Source organism: Squalius cephalus (genome assembly GCF_949319135.1).
Source record: "Squalius cephalus genome assembly, chromosome: 3".
In the NCBI taxonomy this organism is placed as follows: Eukaryota; Metazoa; Chordata; class Actinopteri; order Cypriniformes; family Leuciscidae; genus Squalius; species Squalius cephalus.
The window spans coordinates 58,815,094-58,838,982 of NC_137124.1; the positions used below are offsets into that span (position 1 = coordinate 58,815,094).

Genomic DNA, 23,889 nt, shown 5'->3' on the forward strand with positions numbered 1-23,889 from the left:
ACATGAAAATGACAGACATCCCAACCTGCACAAAGTCATTTCTGGGAGTCAAGAAATCTCCAACGGGGGGTGGGGGGGTGGGGGATTCTGATTCGGGATAAAAGCCCGCCCGCACTTACAATTGATTGGTTGGGTCCTTACATGCGCTTCGTGAGGCACACTAGCACACACACGCAAGGTCTCTCGCTCCCTCTCTCTACAGGTTCTTCCCCCGGTAGACGTAGAATCCACGGCTAGATCAATGAGAAGTCCTATTACAACGACCATCATTTGAAGTGTCACACAGTTCTGAAATTATCGTACGTTATAGGATTTTTTCCATTATTGATCGTACATCGTACAGAGGTCAAAATTATCGTACATCTGGCAACACTGGTGGTTAGTTGATTGCTGTGGTGACTCGTGACACTCGCGAACAGCACTGAACACACACGTCTTAATTTTTTTATCGTTTGTTGGTAAAAGGGTGAGAGACCTTGCGAGCCACATGATTTTTGCCTAAGAGCCAGGTGTGGCTCGCGAGCCAGGTTCCCAACCAGTGGTGTACACACGAACACGAACTGCCGTGAGACTGGGCTGGTCTGACAGGGTGGGGGGCGTGGCATCACGATGGTGGCTCACCATCGTGATGTCGGTCAGCCATCATCGTCCATCGGCACAACCCTACACCCCGATGTCATCCAAGATATCCATGTCTTTCTTTCTTCAGTCGAAAAGAAATGAAGGTTTTTTAGGAAAACATTCCAGGATTTTTCTACACAGAATGGACTTCAATGGCAAACTATACCAATGTTCAAAGAAGGTTCAAATGTCCGTCTCAATGCAGCTTCAAAGTCTCGACACGATCCCAGTCGAGAAATAAGGGTCATATCCAGCGAAACGATCGGTCATTTTCAAAAAAAATAAAAAAATAAATAAAAAATATATACTTTTTAACCACAAATGCCCGTCGTGTACCATCTCTGAGATGTGCCACGCATTGCGTCATCACGTTGGAAAGGTCACACATCACGTCAAAGTTATTTGTCTGTGGACTCTGGTTCAGAAAAGGTAGGGAAGGGCGAAAAATGTCATCTCATTTTCTCCTCCAACTTCAAAATCGTCCGACATCTTTGTTTTAATTTATTATTATTATCATTTTTTTTTTTCGTGACCTTTCCAACATGATGACGCAATGCGTGGCGCATCTCAGAGATGGTACAAGACGGACATTTGTGGTTAAAAGGTATATATCTATATATATATTTTTTAGAAAATGACCGATAGTTTCACTGGATATGACCCTTATTTCTCGACTGGGATCGTGTCGAGACGTTGAAGCTGCATTGAGACGGACATTTGAACCTTCTTTGAACATTGGTATAGTTGGTTGCCATTGAAGTCCATTCTGTGTAGAGAAATCCTGGAATGTTTTCCTAAAAAACCTTAATTTCTTTTCGACAGAAGAAAGAAAGACATGGATATCTTGGATGACATCGGGGTGAGTAAACTATCAGCAAACATTTTTTTGAACTTGAACTAATCCTTTAAGTTGGCATCACAAAAGTTTCAGCCTTTCTAATGCAAATATTCAAGCGCTGGAACACGCAAAAAGGAATTTGTTACTCAAGTGCTGTGTGGGAAGTTTAACATCCACTACAATGGACAAATTCACTCAAAATTATGTAAAAAAACAAAACAAAAGTGCCTGTCTCGGCAAGTATACTAGTAAACATAATCTGTTATGTCTTCAGTGAACGCAAACACAAAACGCATGACCCGTGCGTGCATTCGGTCTTAAAGTGACAGCAATCCTAATAATCCTGCTACTCTGCATTTTCAATGTTAACCAAACTACAAAGAAAAAAAAAAACACTCACTACTCACTACTCTTGAACTTTAAGAAGGATATGAATACTATGCATTGTTATTTATTTGATTAGCCTACTTCATTACATTTCGGTACCTGAAAACTACTAAACCTGCCTGAAGAGCACTGTTTATTTAATGTGTGTGTATTGTATTGTATTGTATTTATTTGTGCTTTTGCTCTTTATTTGATTGTTTGTTCTTATTTTATTACTGACTGTATACTTCTCTGTAAATTTTAAACATTAACAATAAATTTATATTAGTTAAGCTAGAAGTTTTAGCTGTTGTGGTATCAAATTGGAATAGAGGAATGTGAATTTTCACTGGTATCTAAAATTTTGGCGTCATTAACTGCCAGTTTCTGTGTCATGACTGGTAAATATATTTTTAGATGGTACATTTTTTTAAATTCTTAAATTTTGGCAAAAAAAAAAAAAAAAAAAAAAATAGTTTTAGGCCCTGTTCACTGTTACATAAAGGAATAAATTAATCATGGCTGATGTGCATAGCGCATTTCTACAGTGGAAACTGAAAACTTTCGCATGATAGGCGTCAGTATCAGTCCAATATGTTTGCCATATCAGACGGCGCAACATAAACAAGGATTTTTGTATACGAAGTGCACATATTAAACAACCGCCGTTTCTTTAATTTTCAATAAAACGTACATCTTCTTTTCCCCGTGGACTCCCTCTCTCCCTCTCTCTCTCTCTCCATCTCTCCCTCTCTTTCTCTCCTCCATCCCTCTCTCTCTCTCTCTCTCTCCCTCCATCTCCAGCGAGGAGCACGGCATCAATAGAGGGCCCATCTGTTCCCATACATCAGGCTCTTCATTTCAGTTTATTAGCTGGGATAAATCATAAATATTTCATTATACATCATGGGCGGCTGTCGCGGGGACGGCGCAATTTATCAGCGCTGCCCTCTCTCGCCGCCCAGCACTGGAGCAATAAGCTTTCCAGTCTATTAAACAAGATTGATACAGTGTGTAAATTTAGATATTGGGAATTTCTTCACAGACCACTGCTCCACAGTGATAGGATGGGGTGAGGTGAAGGAGAAGCGGTGGGTGGAAGGAGACGAAGAGAGAGAGAGAGAGAGAGAGAGAGAGAGAGAGAGTGTGTGAGTGGGGAAAAATGTCTGGGTGTTAACAGCAGTAAGTGTGTATTTACACTCGCCTCTTTAAAATAACCCTATCCGTAAACGCAAGGTGTAATTCGGTCACGGCGGCATAACTTCCTTCTCATGGAAATGAAGCAGGAACATGTTTGACATGAGGACTGATAAACTGTAGGTGTTTCATCCGCTTTAAGAACCCGTAATGCCCCTGGGGAGGGGTCAAAGGTCACAGAAAGTATTAAATCCGCATGTCAGGGGTTTTCTTCTACGATTAAAAGCAAAAGAAGGATAGTGTCGATGAGCATGTGCATATGAATACCACTGTATATAAACCAGCTGCAATGTGATTCAACAACAACAGCTGAAAGCTACCTCTTCCATGAAAAATAATTGTTGTCCTGAACGGTAAACAATAAACAACATTTCTGCAGTATTTCCGTAACAGTACGGAATTTAAATAATTCCAATAGCAGTACACTAATTAAACGGCAAAGACTCAGATGTAGGTAAGCAATGACCCGCCAACTACATGACTACAACTTTTCAGGTCGACTAGTTAAAACGAGTAATTGCGCGAACACTAATATGAACCGCTGCATAAACGCAGTGGCAGCATTTATTTTATTAGATGTTTTCCTCATGGGGACCAAATTTTGTCCCCTTAACGTAGGGTTAACCACACACACACACACACACACACACACACACACACACACACACACACACACACACACACACACACACACACACACACACACACACACACACACACACACACACATTAAAATGTGTGGCATCAGTCTACTGAAGTCACTGCAGAAGCGCTACGGCCCAGCGGCTTTCCTAATTAAAACGATAAGAAGCTATATTGCACAAGTTTTTTTCCCCTCACAGTCTGGCTGAGGCGTTTAAGTGAACGCAGCCATGTTGCAAGCTAAACAAGGATGAACACATGATGCAATGAGGAGAAAGCATCCCAAAGACGACTCGTGCATTTAAAGCGAAGTCATCCTTCACACTACTTCCACATATAGTGTCATATGAGATGGTGAGCTGAGGTTTAGTGACAAGAGAGCACGGATTTAACATTTGTTTGGTTTCGTTTTTGTAAATTTAACAGGGCAAAATATGTAGTTTTAGCATGCACACGAAAAAGACTTACCCAAAAATGCCAACAAACACATTCCAACACTTAAAGGAGTAGTTCACTTCAGAATTAAAATGTCCTGATAGTTTACTCTCCCCCAAGTCATCCAAGATGTTCATGTCTTTCTTTCTTCAGTCGAGAAGAAATGAAGGTTTTTGAGGAAAACACTCCAGGATGTTTCTCCATATAGTGACTTCAATGGGGTCCAACGGGTTGAAGATCCATTTGAGTTTCAGTGCAGCTTCAAAGTCTCGACACGATCCAGCCGAGGAATAAGAGTCTTATCTAGACAAACCAGCGGACATTTATAACAGAAATAAACATTTATATACTTTTAAATGCTCGTCTTGTGCTAGCTGTGATGCGACACACCATCGTAATCACATTGAAAGGTCACGCATGTTCCAGTTCAAAAATCTAGGGTGGAGTCAACTTCAAAATCAGGCATTGTTGTTTTACCTTTTATTTATATATATTTTTTTGTAAATGGCATTTGACTTAGTCTTTGCATGTCGCTTTGTAAACACTAGTTCGGTTCTTCCACCTACTTCCGTGTGATCTTTCAACGTGATTATGTAATGGCGCATCGCAGAGCTAGTGCAAGACGAGCATTTGTGGTTAAAAAGTATATAAATGTTTATTTTGTTTATAAAATGGCGGATGGTTTGTCTAGATAAGACTCTTATTCCTCGGCTGGATCGTGTCGAGACTTTGAAGCTGCACTGAAACTCAAATGGATCTTCAACCCGTTGGACCCCATTGAAGACACTATATGGAGAAAAATCCTGGAATGTTTTCCTCAAAAACCTTCATTTCTATTCGCCTGAAGAAAGAAAGACATGAACATCTTGGATGACGTGGGGGAGAGAAAATTATCAGGAAATTTTAATTCTGAAGTGAACTACTCCTTTAAACAAACATTAATAGGCTGTTTTGCTGGGAGCTCAGGGTGTAAACAAATACATCACACACACATCACACACACATATGCTTGCAGGAGAGGCTGAAGGGGGGTTGACAGCTCTGGAAAGGGCAGTGTGACAGAGGCCATGCTTCACGTCCAGCACACTTACACATCAGTGAACAAACACAGCGCTCTGACAAGCTGTGAGCTCCACTGCTCCTCCTGAACATGTGTGAATGACTCTATTTTCCCCGACAGCCATGAAAGCAAAAACTGAGGTGAGGAACATTGACTCACTGCTTTAAGGAACGACTGACGACTGGGTTTGTGACACTTGAACTGAGCTTCAGTTTGGATATTTATAGAAATTCACGAGCAAGGACCATGCCACAAACATGAATGTTAGAGAATTATTTATTGAAGAAAGTTCGGGATAAATAGGCAGATGGTGAAGAAGATGGGGAAAAGGGATGGTGGTCAGGTTGATCTGGGCGTCTGGTGTTGGTGGCCGGGAGACTCAGGGCGTTTTCACACCTATAGAGTTTGTTTGTTTTACTCCGAAACAGTGACTAATTTGTTACAATGTTGCAGTTTCTCGGTTCGGTTCACTTTCACAAGGCAACCTTTCAAAGCGTACCAAAATGTGTTCACGCAAGTCACATGTGAGTACAACTGTCCTCTTATTGGTCAGTGTTTCCTCTGCGTCATCCATCAAGATGATTGACAAGTTCGCTTCATGAGCTTATTGTGGCTTTATTTGTTACTGTCGAGACACACACAAACACTATACGAATGTAGCCATCATTCCCGCTGTTAAATTATGTAACACATTCGTATTAATACAGCAGCAAATTCAAATGCGCAGTGTCAAGACACACGCAAACACTATACGAGTGTTATAATGCAGCTGGAGCAGGAATCAAGGCTTCATCGGGACAGCATTCTCGCACAGAGAAGCGCAATAACTCAACATTTTAAGATGAAGAGGTGCTCTTTTGGTTTTCCACTGTGATAACTAATGTGCATAATCACAGAATCAGACACTACTGCTATTTATATCGCACATTTCCCATTATGATTTGGTTCGTTGGTCCGTTGGGTTTGATTGTTTTCACACCTCAAGCGAACCGCCCCAGAGTTCGTTTGCAATTGGTCCGAGACCACCTCGTCCTCGTTCAGGCGATCTCGGAGCGATTGTTTTGGTGCGGATCCGAGCACGAATGCCGTGTTCACATATGCCTAAATGAACCGAACCAACGGAGAAAATGCTCCACTTTCCGAAACAAACAGTCAGGTGTGAAAGCGCCCTCAGAGTGGGGGCATCATCTCAGTTAAAGGTAGGCCGAGTGATTAGGACTCCCGATATAAACTGGAAGGGAAGAGAACAGGGGATGGTAACGATGGTTGAATGGATGAGAGAGGAAAGGGAAGGGAGGGTTTGAGAGAACGAGACAAACAGTACTGGAAGGGGCGGCCCGATATAAGAAGGTTTTGAGAAGTCAGGTGATTGTTGAGGCATGGTCCTGTTCCTGAACCTCAGCTAACTAGTTAATTCCATTTCACGAGCAAGGACCACGCCACAACCATGAATGTTGGAGAATTATTTATTGAAGAAGTTAGGGATAAATTGGGAGAGGATGAAGAGGAAGGGGAACATCTGGGCGTCTGGTGTTGGTGGCCGGGAGACGTTAAATGTAGGCCGAGTGATTAGGACCCTCCAAAGATTGGGAAGAGCTGAGGTAGGCTTGACTTGACAGAGGTTGTTGAGATTGTTACAGATGTAAGAGCGATATGCTTGTGAAGATTCAGATCGTCTCCTCTGAGATACCTCGTATCTGAGGTCGCTGCTCCAATGCGGAAGGAATGTATTGAGTGGTGTTCTGGAGATATGCCGGTGATACAGGGGATTTGATAGAAGTGCTTGCTAAGCCAGGATCTGTGGCCGGTTTTCCGGTTTCAGAAAGAAAGAGCAGATGTAAATAGGGTATTTTAGTTGTAGTTGGAGTTTTCTTGAGATGGTTTTGGACGAGAACAAAGACTATAGAATAGCACAAGACGTGTCACTCGTATTGTTGTAAATGGGGAAAGTGCAACGCTCAATAAGGCGGAATAAGTCCCGCTTTCTAAATAAGAGCCGATCGCCGATTGGTAAAGTCATCGCAACAGTCAGACTTGTACTTCCACGGCGCATTAGCTTGATCCAGCCTGAAAAATGTTTTTCTCTGTCATGATTCAAGCGTTTAGAAACAAAATTTATGAGACTGTTGTTGTCAGATTTCATTGGTGATTTCAAATATGAAATTTAATCGTAAGCTTGGCGAACAGTTCTGGAGAATTTGATGAAATTGGACAATTCGGAAGACTTTATCCTCTAATATGGAAATTTTGTAGAGGAATCAACAGTGATTTCTCCTGATTTTACCATTTGTTTGTACAGATGGAGAATGTCTGGATCCGTCTGCTTTCTATAAGTCAAAATCTGTGATTGGCAGATCTTCTGTTTTCTGAGATTTCACCTTTGACTTCAGAGATAGAGCGTAGGAACAAGTCAGAAGGCCCGGTTCATTAATGTCCACAGGGGCTCAGGACAAAGCATCAGGAACCGTATTATACTTCCCCTTCCTGTACTCCACTGTGAAGCTGAATTTCTAGAGTCGAAGTGCCCACCGAATTAGACGAGTGTTAGGTTTCTGTATTTTGAAGACCAACATCAAGGAAGAGTGATCAGTGATGACGGTGAAGAATTTTCCTTCCAAGTAGTACCTCAATTTTTCAAAGGCCCACACGACTGCCAAACATTCTGTAGTAAAAAACCTATGATAAAGTGTGGTAAAACCTATGATACCAACCAGCCATGCCTAAAAATCTATGGACTTCCTTTATGTTCTTTGGCACAGGAATATCTTGAACTGCTTTGTTGTTTTTTTCTGGATCTGCCTTAATTCCAGTAGCAGTAACAATGTGGCCAAGAAACTTTAGAGAAGTATGGAAAAAATGTGTTTTCTTCATATTAACAGTCAGATGGGCCTCTTTCCAAAACTATGACTAAAACATGAGTAGAACAATAACACTCACTGTTTATCCTTCTGTGTCATATCAGAGATGGAAATATTTTACAACCAAAACGTCTAAATGAGGTCTGGACATAAGCAAATGAATGATAAGTGTTTACATTCAAATGTGTTCTTGTTTAATTAACAAAGAAACAGTAACAGTAGGAGTATGAAATTAAACAACGACAGAACTTTCACAAAGAGACGAATTCTAAAATAAGTAACAATATTTTAATGTCCACATTCACTCCTTATCACAATCAAGTATTTAGACAGAGGAAATAAAGACACGTTTATTCTGAAACATCAGCAGAAGAAGATGGTTTTTAATTCAGTGGGATAATGCCAGTCCAACAACCTTTATTAACATTATAAATGGACTTTAGGGGAATGAAACAACTGTCAATCGAACAGCTGTCACAATCTTTTGGACAATTTCATGCTCTCAACTTTGTGGGAACAGTTTGGGGATGTTACTGTTCCAATATGACTGCGCACCAGTGCACAAAGCAAGGTCCATAAAGACATGGATGAGCGAGTTTGGTGTGGAAGAACTTGACTGGCCTGACCTCAACCTGATTGAACACCTTTGGGATGAATTAGAGCGGAGACTGCGAGTCAGGCCCTCTCGTCCAACATCAGTGCCTGACCTCACAAATGCGCTTCTAGAGGAATGGTCAAAAATCCCCATAAACACATTCCTAAACCTTGCGAAAAGACTTCCCAGAAGAGTTGAAACTGTTGCTGCAAAGGGTGGGCCAACTCCATAATAAACCCTACGGATTAAGAATGGCAAAACCTTTGGCAATATAGAGTATATAATTTTTTGATTAAGGTCCATATTAATATGAGTGTTGGGGAAGCTACTCTGAAACTGTAGTTTGACAAGCTACAAGCTACTCATAAATTAAAGAAGTTAAACTACATTCAAGCTACCCTTCTAAAAAAAAGTAGTTAGCTACATTGACACTATTTTTTATATTTTTTTTTACAATTACGTTGTATATTACAATTGTTAATGAAGCATGCTTTAAGTACAATGTTTGGGGCTTAAAACAATACAATGCAATACAATTAAGATAAGAGTACAGCTTTATTTAGTTAACTATCCAAAGATACAATACTCAACTGTTGCCTATATCTCAAACTGACTGTTCAAAGTGCAAAATTGCTACAAATGTCACATCAATTCAAGAACAAAATATATGCAACTGAATTTGGATTCACATTAGTAGACAAAATGCAGGTTAAACTCACAGCACATGCAGTGATGCAGCGTACTGTGAACCGAGCCGCTCTGAGCATGATCTATTGTAATCTAACAAGAAGACACTGTGCTCCTTCAATGCATTGCAGTCTCGTCAAAACTGGCCTACACTGTTTTAAAAGCAAATGAACTACTGTTAATGTTAGCAAATGACCTACTCCATAACTGATGCAAATATTAAAAAAAGAGTGGTGGACAAAATACACAAATGAAGAAGTAAAATATGAAAATTAGAACAATAAACAAATGATGTAATATGCTTAAGTAGGAAAGAAAGCAGATATAATAATCACATAGTTTAAAGCTATAGACAGAAACACAACCTCTAAAGTAAGAACAACTCACATCTTCATTTATCAACCACAATAAGACTTTGTCTTTGAGATGTTAATATTCATGGTTCAGACTTTGAGTCTGAGTTTTTCAGTGTGTTTTTTTCCTCAGAAATGGACCGAACTCTATATTTCATTCTTCTTCTCATTGGTGAGTGTGTTTGTTGTTTTATTTATGGTTTATAGTTTCATCAGGTTTGATCCTGTTTTTAAAAAATTAAAGCAAACCCTCTCTTTCACAGCTCTCTGCTCCGTATCTGAATGTGTTCAGCGCAAGTATCACTTTATAAACATGTGGAAGACCTGGACTGAAGCTCAGCTATACTGCAGAGAGAAATACACAGATATGGCCACCGCTGACAACATGAACGACATGAATGAGCTGAAGAAGAGTCTGAATGCTGAACGAGTCTGGATTGGGCTACAGAAGACGGGTGGTAATAAATGGCAGTGGTCTTCAGGTGATCCTGCGCTCTATCTGAACTGGGCTACTAGACAACCTAATGGCAAATATGAGTGTGCATTTATGAGAAATGGAGAATGGTATGATTGGTCATGTAGTAACAGCCTGACTTTCATCTGCAATTCATCTAACAGTAAGTGCAGCTCCATACAATGACAACAAACATTAATTCATAAAAAGACCCACCATATACTGTAGAACTGTTTTGTTGTTGATAACTGTAGGAATCTGCCATTAGAGAGCATAGAGAATTATATTTTTTTAGCAACATTTATACTGTAATTTATGATTTATGCTGTAACTAATTCATTAACATTTATATTGGTCAAAACAGTAATCAATGCATACAATTTCGACATATAGTAGACATACAACAACTTGACACATCTGGATAGTTATGAACAAAACTCGTCTTAAGAACAAATACGAATGACGTATGATGCGGGGTTGCGTGGAACGAGCTGCAGTTGTTATCAAATAAAATGTCATAACTGACTCATATTATTCTAAATTATTATAGTATAGAATTATTAGTATTCGTGGCGGGATGCTTTAGATTCTAAGGAGCATTTGATTGGACAGAAGATGTGATGAGAAGCTGAAGTCCACAGTGATGTCATAAAAATCTGTGATCCATTTTAGTGATCCATTTTAGAAGTGAGAGACTGTAAGTTTTGTAATCTCCTAAATGCGAATTTTGTCATTGTTTTGGAACACACCAGCTCATTCATAACCTTAAGGCTAACATATTTATACTAAAATCTAAAAAAACTTAATAATATATAAGACAGTGGCAATAACAGACCAAACTCTGTAAACACTATCCTAATAATTCTATGTACAGAAAAGCAGATGAGCCCAGAATATGAACGCAACACATTTAATTACAAGTTAAGTGATCCCTTTCAGTCGGTCACTCTCGACGACAGAATTGGGATCTCGCTTGAGAGACCAATCCACTTCGAGTGTAACTAAACGAGCCAATGCACATTGTCAATTGCGCCAGCTGCTCTGCCACGCAGCGTGGGTATATAATGAGCAGAAGGTGCATCGCATATTTGGGGCTCCACTGGATGACCAAATGTCCATCGCTGCATCAGAGGGTGAGCACAAGTCCTCTGGGCACGATGATTCGGCTGCGTTACCCACTACGGGGACCATAGAGTTGACCAAGTCAGACCCTGAGCTGACCGCTATGATTTCCCGGGCCGGCGCGAGCGTTGGGCTCGAGTGGAACCCTCCACCGTGTCCCGAACCCTCAAGGCTGGGAGTTTGTTTTTTTGGGGCGGCCCATGCTGGTTCTCTGTGCCCTGCCCCAGTACCTTTCTTCCTGGAAGTGCATGAGGAGGTGACTAGGTTGTGGATGGCACCTTTAAGTGCCCAGAACCGGCCTGTTGCCTACTCCCCCCTTACTACCCTTGACGGTGGGGTAGCTAAGGGGTACGTGGATATCCCTCCACTGGAGCGGTCGGTTGCGATACAATTGTGTCCTAAGAGCGCTAACACTTGGCAGGGTAATCCGCGTCTCCCCTCCTGGGCCTGTAAGTTTTCGTCTGCTCTCGCCGGCAAGGCTTACAGAGCCTGTGGAGAGGCTGCCTCTGCCCTGCATGCCATGGCACTCCTGCAGGTCTACCAGGCCAAATAAGGCGACGGACCTCGCCTTATGGGTGACAAAATCACTGCATGCTCCCTTGGTCGAGTGATGTCCACCATGGTGGTCCAGGAACGCCAACCTTTGGTTGAACCTGGCAGATTTGTGGGAAGCTGACAAAAAACGGTTCCTTAACTCCCCTATCTCACAGGCCGGCCTATTCGGCGACGCCGTCGAGAACTTTGCCCAGCAGTTCTCGGAGGCCTTGAAGCTGCTGCCTCTACCCAGCCACCGGCTGCAGCACCTTTGTCTGCTCGTTACCGCTGGTAAAAGGAAGAGCAAGCGGCCCTGAGACAGGCAACCCAGAGATGGAGGGAACTGCTCTTCGGGAGATGGTGACAGCACCACTCCCTCCCCCGGAGGAGGGCCGGGTGGAGAATCCTTTGTTTTCTTTTCTTTATGTTCCACAGCTGGCCCCACAGCCAGCAGTACCCACTCCTTCAATAAAAGAGCAGTTTCCAATATCTCTGTGTGCCACGAGGTTGGAAATGACAGTGCGCACCGTTATGCCTCGCCGCTCTCGTTCCCCTCTTGGCAAGGTGGCGAGGTTGACCGTGCACGACACGTTGCCTTGCCGCCCTCATCCCCTTCTTCAGTCACCAGCGGATAGCAGCGTGCGGTTCGAGAAAGCAGCCCAGCTTTCTCACACATCCTCTGTCCAACCGTGGAGTCAGGTGAGTGTTGCACCACACACCCAGACCCCACTTCGGGTCGCTACACCTCTTGAATCTGGTCCCTGCCCTCCTCCTCACTGCCCTACCGTAGGTACATCTGTGGTTCCATTGGTGCGGTCTCTGGGAGCCTGGCTAGCACTCACCAGACCTTCATGCTGGCTCTACCGCACCATCAGACTCGGCTATGTGATTCAGTTCGCCTGGCACCCCCCCGGTTCAGGAGCATCCGGTTCACCTCCGTGCTGGCCAGCAATGCTCCTGTCTTACGGGCAGAGATCGAAGTCCTACTGGCGAAGGACGTGATCGAGCCAGTTCTTCAAGCCGATATGAAGACGGGTTTCTACAGCCCGTACTTCATTGTACCCAAGAAAGGCAGTGGGTTACAACCAATCTTGGACCTGCGAGTTTTGAATCGGGCCCTTCACAAGCTCCCATTCAAAATGCTAAAGCAGAAACGCATTTTCGAATGCATCTGTCCCCGAGATTGGTTTGCAGCGATCGACCTGAAGGATGCGTACTTTCATGTCTCGATTCTTCCTCGACACAGGCCCTTTTTGTCCTTTGCTTTTGAGGGGTCATGCATATCAGTACAAAGTCCTACCCTTCGGGCTAGCCCTGTCGCCTCGCGTCTTTATATAGGTCGCGGAGGCACACATTGTTCCACTCAGAGAGCGCGGGGTTCGAATCCTCTACTTTCTCGATGACTGGCTCATACTAGCCCACTCCCAAGAGCAGTTGTGCGAACACAGGGACATGGTGCTCAGTCACCTTAGCCTGTTGGGACTTCTAGGGGGTCTACTAGGACAAGAGCAAACTCTCCCTGTGCAGAGGATCTCTTATCTCTTGAAGATCTCTTATCTCGAGAAGATTGAATCCGCCTCGCCCTCCATCTATACACTCTTGGGACCTGTCTCTGGTGGCTCAACACACTGCAGGGACCTCCCTTCGAACCACTGCAGTCAGCTGAGTTGAAGATCCTGTCACTGAAGACAGTGATCCTAACTGCGCTGGCTTCCATCAAGAGGGTAGGGGACCTGCAAGCATTTTCGGTCGACAAATCGTGCCTAGAATTTGTGCCGGCCAACTCTCACGTTATCCTGAGACCCTGGCACGGATATGTGCCCAAGGTTCCTACCACTCCTTTCAGGGACTAGGTAGTGAACCTGCAAGTGCTGCCCTCAGAGGAGGCAGACCCAGCCCTGGCTTTCCTCTGTCCCGTCTGCTCCCTGCGGATATACTTGGAGAGAACGCAAAGCTTTAGGACCTCAGATCAGCTCTTCGCCTGTTACGGAGGCCAGCAGAAGGGAAAGGCTGTCTCCAAGCAGAGTTTAGCCCGCTGGATAGTGGATGTTATTGTCTTTCGGGTTGCGAGCACACTCAACACGGAGTGCTGCTTCCTCCAGGGAGCTGGCTCAAGGCGCCTCGCTGACAGATATTTGTAGAGCTGCGGGCTGGGCGACACTCAACACGTTCGCTAGATTCTATAGCCTTCGTGTAGAGCCGGTATCCTCCTGCGCGGGGAACCCGCTCAAGTGTCGGCTTGCTACGCCATTCTCGCCTGGTGGGCCAGATACATGCGTCTATTGCACCAGTAAGTTACCCAGAAACGGCCAACCCTGTTGAGTTCCTCCGTCACCCTCCGGCAGTCAGACGTGGCGGAGCGTCTGGCGCCAGGCCTAACACTCGTATGCACTGAGGAACCTGTGCTAGGCTGGGTGTCCATATGTAGCGGTTCCTGCGGAGACCCCATATGTGTATTCTTCCATGGTACGGCTAACCTGTCGGCTAGCCAGTGTCTTTCCCTCGACAGAGTCCTGCTCATTCGTCCTAGAACTAGGCTGGAACCACCCCAGAGACGTCCATATGTTGTACTACCCTGCTCGGCTAGTCCATATGTGTATTCTCCACGTTTCCTCCCTTCTGGCAGGATGTGGCTTCCGCAGCACTCCTTTTCCGCTAGAAAGGGCATGCTTTCCCAGTGTTATCCAATTGTCTTGCTGAGTGGGTCATGTAAATGCGGAACATCAGTGGTTGACACCCTCTGCATGAGCTTCTGCTCCCATCAGAGGGAGAATGGTGAGGCTTATGCAGGGCCCTGGAAGGGCCAGCAACATGGCGGTTTGGTAGGGATCCCAATTCAGTCGGTCTACTTCCGACGTATGTTGAGAGTGACCGACTGAAAGGGAACGCCTCGGTTATGTATGGTAACCCTCCTTTCTCTAAGGGAGGGAATGGAGACGTATGTCCCGTCGCAATGTTTTCTGTACCGCCGCTGGGTGGCCGGTTCTCCGGCTCGGCTCCACAGCGAAAACCAAATATGCGTTGCACCTTCTTCTCATATACCCGTGCTACCTGGCTGAACAGCTGGCACAATTATCACATGCCAATGTCTATTGGCTCATTTAGTTACACTCGAAGTGGATTGGTCTCTTAAGTGAGATCCCAATTCAGTCGGTCTACCTCCGATGTGCGTCTCCCCTCCTTCAGGAAACGAGGGTTACCATACGTAACAGAGACGTTTTTGAATGACATGTGTTTCTGATGCTTCCACTGTTGCTCCTCTTCACATCCAAAACATAAAGCGGCATACGAATAATGAACACAAACTGATTCATGAATCTGTTTCCATTTGTTTTTCTTAAAGTGAACACAGGACTTGTCTTTGTCCATCAGACGATGAATTGGAGAGATGCTCAGAGTTACTGCAGACAGAATCACATTGATCTGGTCAGTGTGAGGAACCAGAAGGAGAATCAACAGGTTCAGAAGTTCATCAATGATAGTCACATATCTAATGATGTCTGGATTGGTCTGTTCAGAGACTCGTGGCAGTGGTCAGATCAGAGTCACTCCTCATTCAGATACTGGGCTCCTGGTGAACCTGATAATAGTGGAGGTGTTGAAAACTGTGCAGGGATGAGGCAGCTCACTAAGGGACACTGGCATGACTACAAATGCAACGACATATATCCTTTTGTGTGTCATGAAGGTGAGCAGATCCTCACAAAATCCATCCAACACCTCCAGATATCTTAAAGTTCACGCTACATGTCTGACATGACAGATTCCTCCACAGTGTTTGTTCTGCATGTTGTTTTTGACCAGTCTCTCTAGTTTTTGCTTGTGGTTTGTTTTGTGTCCAGATGAACTGATTCTGATCAGAGAGAATCTGACGTGGCCTGAAGCTATGAGATACTGCAGACAGAATCATGTGGATCTGGTCTCGGTTCATTCAGACGAGATGCAGCGTCGTGTGATGAATGTGGTTAAATGGGCGTCTACTGAGGAGGTGTGGTTGGGTTTACACAACGACTGCAGCATGAACATGTGGCTCTGGTTGAGCGGAGAGATCATGTGCTATCAGAACTGGGCTCCAGGTAACGGAACGACACCGGAAAACTGCAGCCTCACGAAGAGAAAAGGAGCAGTTCAGTCTGGAGGAGATCAGCGCTGGATCAGCCTTACTGAGACTCACAAACTCAACTTCATCTGCATAAATTTATGAGTGAAAAGACGTGTGAATGTTTGTGCGTTTACTTTCAATCAATGTTTTCATTCTTTATTATTTTTCTTATACACTTAAGTGTTTGATCATTAAGTAAAGATCATGTTCCATGAAGATATTTTGTAAATTTCCTACCGTAAATATATAAAACATTTATTTTTGTGAGTGAATGCAGCACAATCACGAACATAAATGGACTATTTTAAAGGCAATTTTCTCAATGTTTCGATTTTTTGCACCCTCAGATTCCAGATTTTCTCCAAATATTTGTGCCAAATATTGTCCTATTCTAACAAACCATACATCAATGGAAAGCTTATTTATTCAGCTTTCAGATAATGTATAAATCTCAGTTGACCTATGTGACTGGTTTTGTGGTCCATGGTCACATATATACAATGTTTACTCTGTCATTCACTGTGAGGTTTTGCCTAGTCTTCCACTGCATCTGAGCATTATTCCTGGTTTCACGTATGACTGCCGCACTATATGGTGTATTTGAGTTCTTAAAGCCTTTTGGGTATTTTCATAATAATAAAATATAGGCCCATTTATAATGCAATGCTAATAGACATAGCCTTTATCACTGTATAGAATACTATAAAATAATATATTATATGCCTTATTCTACTTTAAGAATCAGCTCAAAAAAGGAAGTTATTTCAAAAACTCGACTGACGTTATGAAGTGAGTAAAACCATGAAATATAATGTTGTCTTTAGTTGGACAACAGGTTTATGAATGCTTCACATTGCAATTTTGGAAAGATGTTTGACATGTTGCTTTTTCAAATGCACGTTATAAGTGACTTGAATTCACAGCGCTTTTAAAGATGGAGAAGTATTTACTCCTGATCATAGATGCGCTCTTCTCTAACACTGTACATATATTTATGAAATTAAATATCATAAAAAAATAGCAGCCTTTGCGGTTTAATTCCGATGAATCGTGCAGCCCTCAATGCATTATCTGTTTTAAAACTACAGAGCTTTGATCATAAAAATAAGCATTTAAATACCTATACCTTTAAAGCATTTAAATAAAGATATTATTGCAGATATAGAGTGACGACTGATGTTTATTTGCTTGTATTCAAAGTGGCATTCATTGCATTCAAGGTATTAATTTAATCCGTTCATGGATTCCCTGAGAGTTGAACCCATGACCTTGGCGTTGCTAGCATCATGCTCTACTGTTTGAGCTACAGGAATGCTTTCAGCATATTTGAGCAAGATTCGTTTGTGATTGGCATATTGCAGAGCTCTTTGAGATGAACAAGAAACAAAAACACATCAACGAATAGATCAATGAAGGATAATGTTGGCAGTCAGCATATAAAGTATTGTCTTCCTCTAGTATGAGCACAACTTCTGAGTTGTAGATTAAGTGCAGTTTGATGGAAAGTGATCTCTGTTAAGTAACCAGATATACAGTAAACACTCACAGCAACATGAATATTAATACAAGGATTTTAGAGCATCATAACACTTCTAGCTCCTCGGAGAGCCTAATGAGGACGAATAACAGACAAACACTGACAACATAAATTACATTTATCTTCCTTAACACTTTCCGCACCATTGATGAGTTTTTCCCGGCAATCTATGTTTTCACTGTTATACAGTAAGGGGGCGCTAATACACATCCTCTGAAATAGTACAGAATCTCTGGATCTAAAAACAAGCAAAGAAGCAGTAGCAACAAGCCATAGAAGCATATGTAAAATAACGCAATCATCAAACATCATATAAATTAAAACTGTCTAATGTTACAGAATAAATGTCGACCCAGGACGAGCTACAGGACTTTGGGGGTGTTGATGGACTCAATCGACTCCATCTGTGTTTTGATCATCGGACTGAATCCCATCCGGACAAAATCTTTGACAAAACGTGATTATCTTAGCTTTTTGTGCAAAATATTTGCTTTTTTATGAAACTAACCCACATTCAAGTGTTGATAAAAAAGAATGCATGAAACAAGAAATAAATGTGTTTTTTGTTTTGTTTAAAAGCAGAGGATCTGTTCTTTCTTTTGGCAAATTGCATGTTCAGATATTCATACAACAAAATATTCTGGTGGCCATGAAAGTTTTGTGAAAATGATCAAAAGTGGTGATTGTTGTTGTTACACTACTGCATGATCAAGTCCTTGTTTAATGTTGTATAAACAACATTTCATTCAAATGTCCACTTAATATTTAATATTTGGCCACTTCTTCACGATAGAACTTGAACAAGAAAGTGGACATCAAAACATGCAAACTCAGAGCAAGGGTTTAAACTTTTATTCTTTTATCACGATGAACAACAGTTCGCATATTTAGAAACATATTTGTTCTCCTGTGTTGGAGTATGTTTGTAAATGATTATGTTATAAATCTGGTGAAATGACGCACGTTGCATTCCCAGATGAACTTTATAAGCAACACAAACTCAACAAAAAAAGTAAATGCAGACATGGAGTTTGAGACGCTCCACGCATGTAAATGATAACAATGCTACTATTCGCTATGAAACACAAAGCGCATTAGACATTATGGGCCCTATCTTAACGATGCATGGTCTAAAGAGCAGGGTGCAAGTTCACTTAGGGTGGCCGAATCCACTTTTGCTAGTTTAACGATGGGAAAAATGGTCGGCGTGCCAGGTGCATGGTCTAAAAGGGTTGTCCCTATTCTCTTAATGAGTAATGGGTGTGTTTTGGGATTTACGGGCGTTAAACCAATCAGAGTCTCATCTCCCATTCCCTTTAAATGGCAGTTGCGCTCGCGCCACGGCAGATTCGCTATTTGCATGACGGAATTTGATAGTGGAAAGACCGAACGCGTCTCAGAGCGCAAACGGATCCGCTCGTGCACGAGGTAAAAGTGTGCAAGCAGAACATCTACGGGACAAGCCAGATTCACCATATCTGTATGTACACAATAATAATCTTTTACATTGTAATCCTTTTATTTTAAATATTTGGCATGTGTGTGTGCTGCTGTGCGTCCCTGTGTGTGTAATATGCAGAGTGTATGCGCGTTGTGGACCCGCCTATAGGCGCACATTACTAACGTGCTCTTTAAATAACAAAAAAAATATTGCGCCATTGACTTCAGACCAGGTTTCAGTTGGTCAATGGCTCAGTCTATTTCTGTTGCCTCAAAATAGCAACGCGCCAACAATGTTGCATGGGCGCACAAATGGGCGCACATGCATTTGCTATTTAAACAACGTGGCGCAGGACGTGAAAATGAAAACTGCGTTGGGCTGAAACTAGCTAAAAACACTTGCGCCGCGCTTGACGCTGCATTACGCCGGGTGTAAGATAGGGCCCTAAATGCGTTCCCAAATGCATGTTAGTGAAACCCAAACAAACATTACATGCAGAGACTTAGGTCATTTACTGTGAACGGAGAAAACACGTCACGCTTCACTCTGAAACCTGCAGCGCATTTATTTATTCAACTGAAAGTGGACTTGCATCTCACCTTGGTCCACTTTAGCTGTGATGGGGCTGTGATGTAGAAAATAGACAACTTGGATATAATTATATAATTTAATATTCATGATGATTATAATTTTAATGATTTTTTGAGTATAATTAGGGTTATCAACATTATTAACTTATCTGGAATATGATTAATTAAACATTTAACAATGCCGTAATAAGCAACAGCAATTGTGTCCATTTTCAACAACAATAAAATTGCTGATATTTTTATGTAGTTTAAAAATAGTTTTTAGTTTAAAAAAAACCCTGTTTGTTTACATTTGATAAAATCACAAACTCAGATATGGGATTGTGGGTAATATTAGTAAAAAAAGAAAAAGAAAAAAAAGTACTGTATACATGGATGGACTTTGAAGGTCCACCAGAAATTGAATATCATCCAACATATCATTCATTACTTCAATGAGCTCATTGTTTCTGCCTTAAATTAAAACATTATTATTATTATTATTATTAGCTAACTGTGTGATTTTTATATGTACATTTCTGAAATGCATAACTTGGACAGTTACGTCTGATAACAGATCACTCTATTGTAATGTATAAAGATGCATTTTCTGTAAAGCGGCTTTGAAACTATATGTATTGTGAAAAGCATCCTGTTTTCAACACACTATGAAATGGGATGCATTAATTCTAATCTTGCATTCTATTTTGAAAGACAGTGTGCCCATTGGGACACAGCCGTAGTCTTACTCTGGTAATTAAGACCCGAGCGAGTGCTTTACACTTGGGTGAGTGATCTTATTTGTCTAATGTGATTCAGTGAGAGGGGGCGGAATTACTTTATGTTAATGGCACTGATTGTGCAGCTCGCATCTGATAACAGCTCGACTTTAATATGTCATGGAGGTTTTGATTCTGAATAATATTCAGCTGTAGAATTCAAACACACAATTAAAATGATTCCAGAATGCCTCGAGTTTATTTTCCTGCCCCATTGGCAGATTGCTTTTTCTTTCTTTTAGCACAAATCTAACAAAGTAGATGGTGTAGAAAAGATAAACTTAAAGTGCCCCTATTGTGCTTTTTCGGATATTACCTTTCATGCAGTGTGAAATAGATCTGTTAGTGAATGTAAAAGGTCTGCAAAGATTCAAAGTGCAGATAAATGGAGTTATTGTCTCCTAAAAGAAAGAAGCGATTTTGAACTGCCTGATTCGAGTCGTCAATGAATCCAGTCTATGTAGGTTTGTAAAAGATTTAAATAATGCCAGTCTATGGTCTTGATTGGCTGAACAACGTCTCTTAGCTCTGCCCTCAAACACTAGTTTATCTGAGACTGGAAGAGTTTGGTTTGTGATGTTCATGTTGAGAAGACGCTGTTTTCTGCTGACAAAGCAAATCCACTTTCAGAAGGATGGGGACCGGTACTCTACACGGTAAAACTGACGCCATCATTAATGTTTGTATGACTGGAAGTGGTCGACCAATCACAACAGACTGGACAATCAAACCAATCAGAGCAGAGTAGACCAATCACAACATACTGGGTCATCTGACCAATCAGAGCAGAGTTGGCTTTCGGAAAGGCGGGGTTTAGAGAGACTGAATCTTTGATCAATCCATTCCAGACACTGTAAGAAAAGAGCTGATGCTGCAATGTATATTATGAGAAAATTAAAGTGTTTTTGACCTTGGCTGCATGTAATGCATTGTAGGAAACCAAATTAGGAGCTTTAACCCTCTGGGGTCTGATGGGTTTTTGGGGTCCTTGAGATGTTCTGACATGCCCTGACATTTGTGCTTTTTTCAGTTGCTTATAAACATATTAATGGCAAAGGTGTAAATTCACTCTATTTAGCACAAACAGGGCTACCATAATATGTGAACAACTTGCATGTACATGTTTGTATTTCTGATAGAATAATGTTTATGCATGTTTTTTTCAAAAACAAAAAACTAAAGTTTCTGAAATAAGGCCATAAAACATATTCTAAATATATGTAAATAAGACTTCTGACTAATGGATGACGTTGCCTAGAATTTTTTCTTCAAAATTATGTGAAAATCATCCTGCCTAATCATTCACATAACACAATACATTGATTTAAATCTTGTAAAACACTTTTTGTTTGGAAAGGCCATATGCGGGTGGGCGTGATTCACACCTGCGGAGACAATGGGGCCCGCATAATGAGGCTGCATACGTAATGAGCCTTTCATTCAGGTGTGTGACTCAGCCACAAGAATGCAAGGACAATATATAACTGGTTTGTTGTTTTTTTCCAAAAATTTTGCTTGCAAATTGTACAATATCCAAGGTAAACATTTCTAGTAATTGTGCAGTTAATTGTTCTCATACTGTATTTTCAGATTTGGAATATATTCTCTTCCCAAATGTGTCACTAATAAAGCATAATACAATTATTTAAAGAGAAGGCTTATAATGACCTTTTAAGATTTTGTTTACATCTATCCTTATATAAATATATATATATATATATATATATGTAAAGGATACATCATGCAGATGCACTGGGACACATCCTCAGTGATGTTACCTGGGGTCATTGGGTGTTTCGGGTCTTTCAACATCAGACACCCTCGCCCAGGCGACCCGACCGGAGTTGATCAGACCCCGGCCTGTGTCCCAGCAGCAATTGCCCACGGTTCTGCCCTCTTAATCCACAGCCAACGTGTGGCTTTCTCTGCAGCTTCAGTTGCGGATCTGATCGCCTTTCTTTTCGCTTCCCCTGTGATGCCTAGGTTTTTAAACACATTGCAGAGTGATCGCCCTGCAAATCCTCTGCAGCCCACCTCCAGAGGCTCACAACGGGTTTGCCAGCCCTGCCTTCTACACTCTTCAACCAGCTCCTGGTACTTGGCGCGCTTTCTCTCATTGGCCTCGTCCATGCGCTCTTCCCAAGGCACAGTGAGCTCCAACAAGATCAACTGCTTGGTAGAATCTGAGAATATAATCATGTCTGGACGAAGCCTTGTGGATATTATTCTGGTTGGGATCTTTAGCTGTTTTCCAATATCCACTTCCAGTTGCCAATCAGTGGCAGTAGTGAGGAGGCCAGACTTTGCTCTGGGTTGTGGAAGGGCTTTCTCTCCGGCTCTAAGAAACTTGATGCTCCTTGGATTGTGGTGGCCCTTGATGGTGTTAATGGCTGTGGCTATGCTCTCAGCAACTGCCTTAAGCACCTGGTCGTGGCGCCAGCGATAACGCCCATCTCCAAGGGCTTTTGGACAGCTACTAAAGAGGTGCTCTAGGGATCCCCTTCCTGGACAAAGGGGACAGGAAGGTGTCTCGATTTTGCCCCAGATGTGGAGATTTGCTGGACTTGGTAGGACATCGTAGACAGTTTGGACTAAGAACCTGATACGGTGGAAGTCTCCTTTCCAGATGTCGGCCCAGGTGATCTTCCGTTGCCGAACATTTTCCCATTTTGTCCAAGCTCCTTGCTGTCCCATTCCCACCATCCTGCTAGCTCTAACTTCCTCCACGCCTGCCCGCACTTCCTCCTGAACTAGATGTTGACGCTCTTTACCTTGAGCATTGTCAACTCTTGTTACCGGGAAGTAGCCAAAGCCTGCACGCCCTGTTGCTATGGGCCCCACCAGTGCTTTCTGCCTCAGCCGTGACTCAGCCACCTCCAGCGATTTTCCTGCACTCCATTTCCTGCCTGTTCGCACCTGTATGCCAGCTGCTGCCACCTTTGGATCCCTGGACTCTCTATACTGCCATGCTTCCCGTGTTCTTGACACCATGAACTCCTCAGAAAGGCTGTTAATTGGGATTTGCAGGACATTGCTGGTGCCATACAAGGCAGCACTGCTCAGACTGCGAGGTAACCCAAGCCATCTACGCAGATAACTGCTGATCTTTCTCTCCAGGGCCTCGACAGTTGTTATGGGCACTTCGTACATCAGCAGGGGCCACAAGATCCGGGGCAGGATAGAATGCTGGTAAATCCAGGCCTTAAACTTCCCAGGTAGACCTGATTTGTCCACCCTGCTAAGCCAAGACTCAAGCTCTTTGCTGGTTTTCTGGATGGAGGCAGAATCCTTGAGGCTACAGTCGAAAACCTTGCCGAGGCTCTTGACTGGCTTCTCAGTTATGGACGGGATGGTGACTCCGGCTAGTGAAAATCGGAACTTGTCCACTACTTTCCCTCTTTTGAGCACTAGCGACCTTGATTTTTCTGGTTTAAAGCTCATCCTTGCCCAGTTGATGAGCTTCTCTAGCCCTTGGAGAATCCACCTACTGCCCGGTACAGATGTAGTGGTGACTGTTAGGTCATCCATGAAAGCTCTTATTGGGGGCTGTCGCACTCCAGATTTCATCAAGGGGCCTCTGCACTCTACCTCTGCCGACTTCACAATCATGTTCATGGCAAGGGCAAAGAGAATGACTGAGATGGTACAACCTGTAATTATGCCTTTCTCTAACCGATGCCAGTCTGATACACCTGACCC

General features: G+C 42.6%; 2 protein-coding genes across 3 annotated transcripts in view; one reads left to right on the top strand and one right to left on the bottom strand.

The window, feature by feature from the left end:
• acsf3 (acyl-CoA synthetase family member 3) overlaps positions 1-23,889 on the bottom strand; it is a 90,467-nt gene that overhangs the window by 18,799 nt on the left and 47,779 nt on the right. The window lies entirely within an intron of this gene.
• On the top strand, positions 5,099-17,975 carry LOC307154866 (C-type mannose receptor 2-like). Of its 2 annotated transcripts, none has more exons than XM_079865045.1 (5): positions 5,099-5,299; positions 9,786-9,824; positions 9,916-10,269; positions 15,106-15,450; positions 15,605-17,975. In XM_079865045.1, exons 2-5 carry the CDS (start codon positions 9,788-9,790, stop codon positions 15,964-15,966), a joined length of 1,098 nt encoding a protein of 365 aa, XP_079721171.1. In that variant the 5' UTR covers positions 5,099-5,299; positions 9,786-9,787; the 3' UTR covers positions 15,967-17,975. The 2 variants fall into 2 exon arrangements, with proteins under 2 accessions (XP_079721171.1, XP_079721172.1); XM_079865046.1 differs by having other exon boundaries at positions 9,916-10,134.

Excerpts from the sequence above, each read along its gene's own strand:
- LOC307154866 (XM_079865045.1), top strand. The coding sequence starts at position 9,788 with ATGGACCGAACTCTATATTTCATTCTTCTTCTCATTG. Across the intron at positions 9,825-9,915 it reads TTTCATTCTTCTTCTCATTG|CTCTCTGCTCCGTATCTGAA; the intron begins GTGAGTGTGTTT and ends TCTCTTTCACAG. Across the intron at positions 10,270-15,105 it reads CATCTGCAATTCATCTAACA|TGAACACAGGACTTGTCTTT; the intron begins GTAAGTGCAGCT and ends TTTTTCTTAAAG.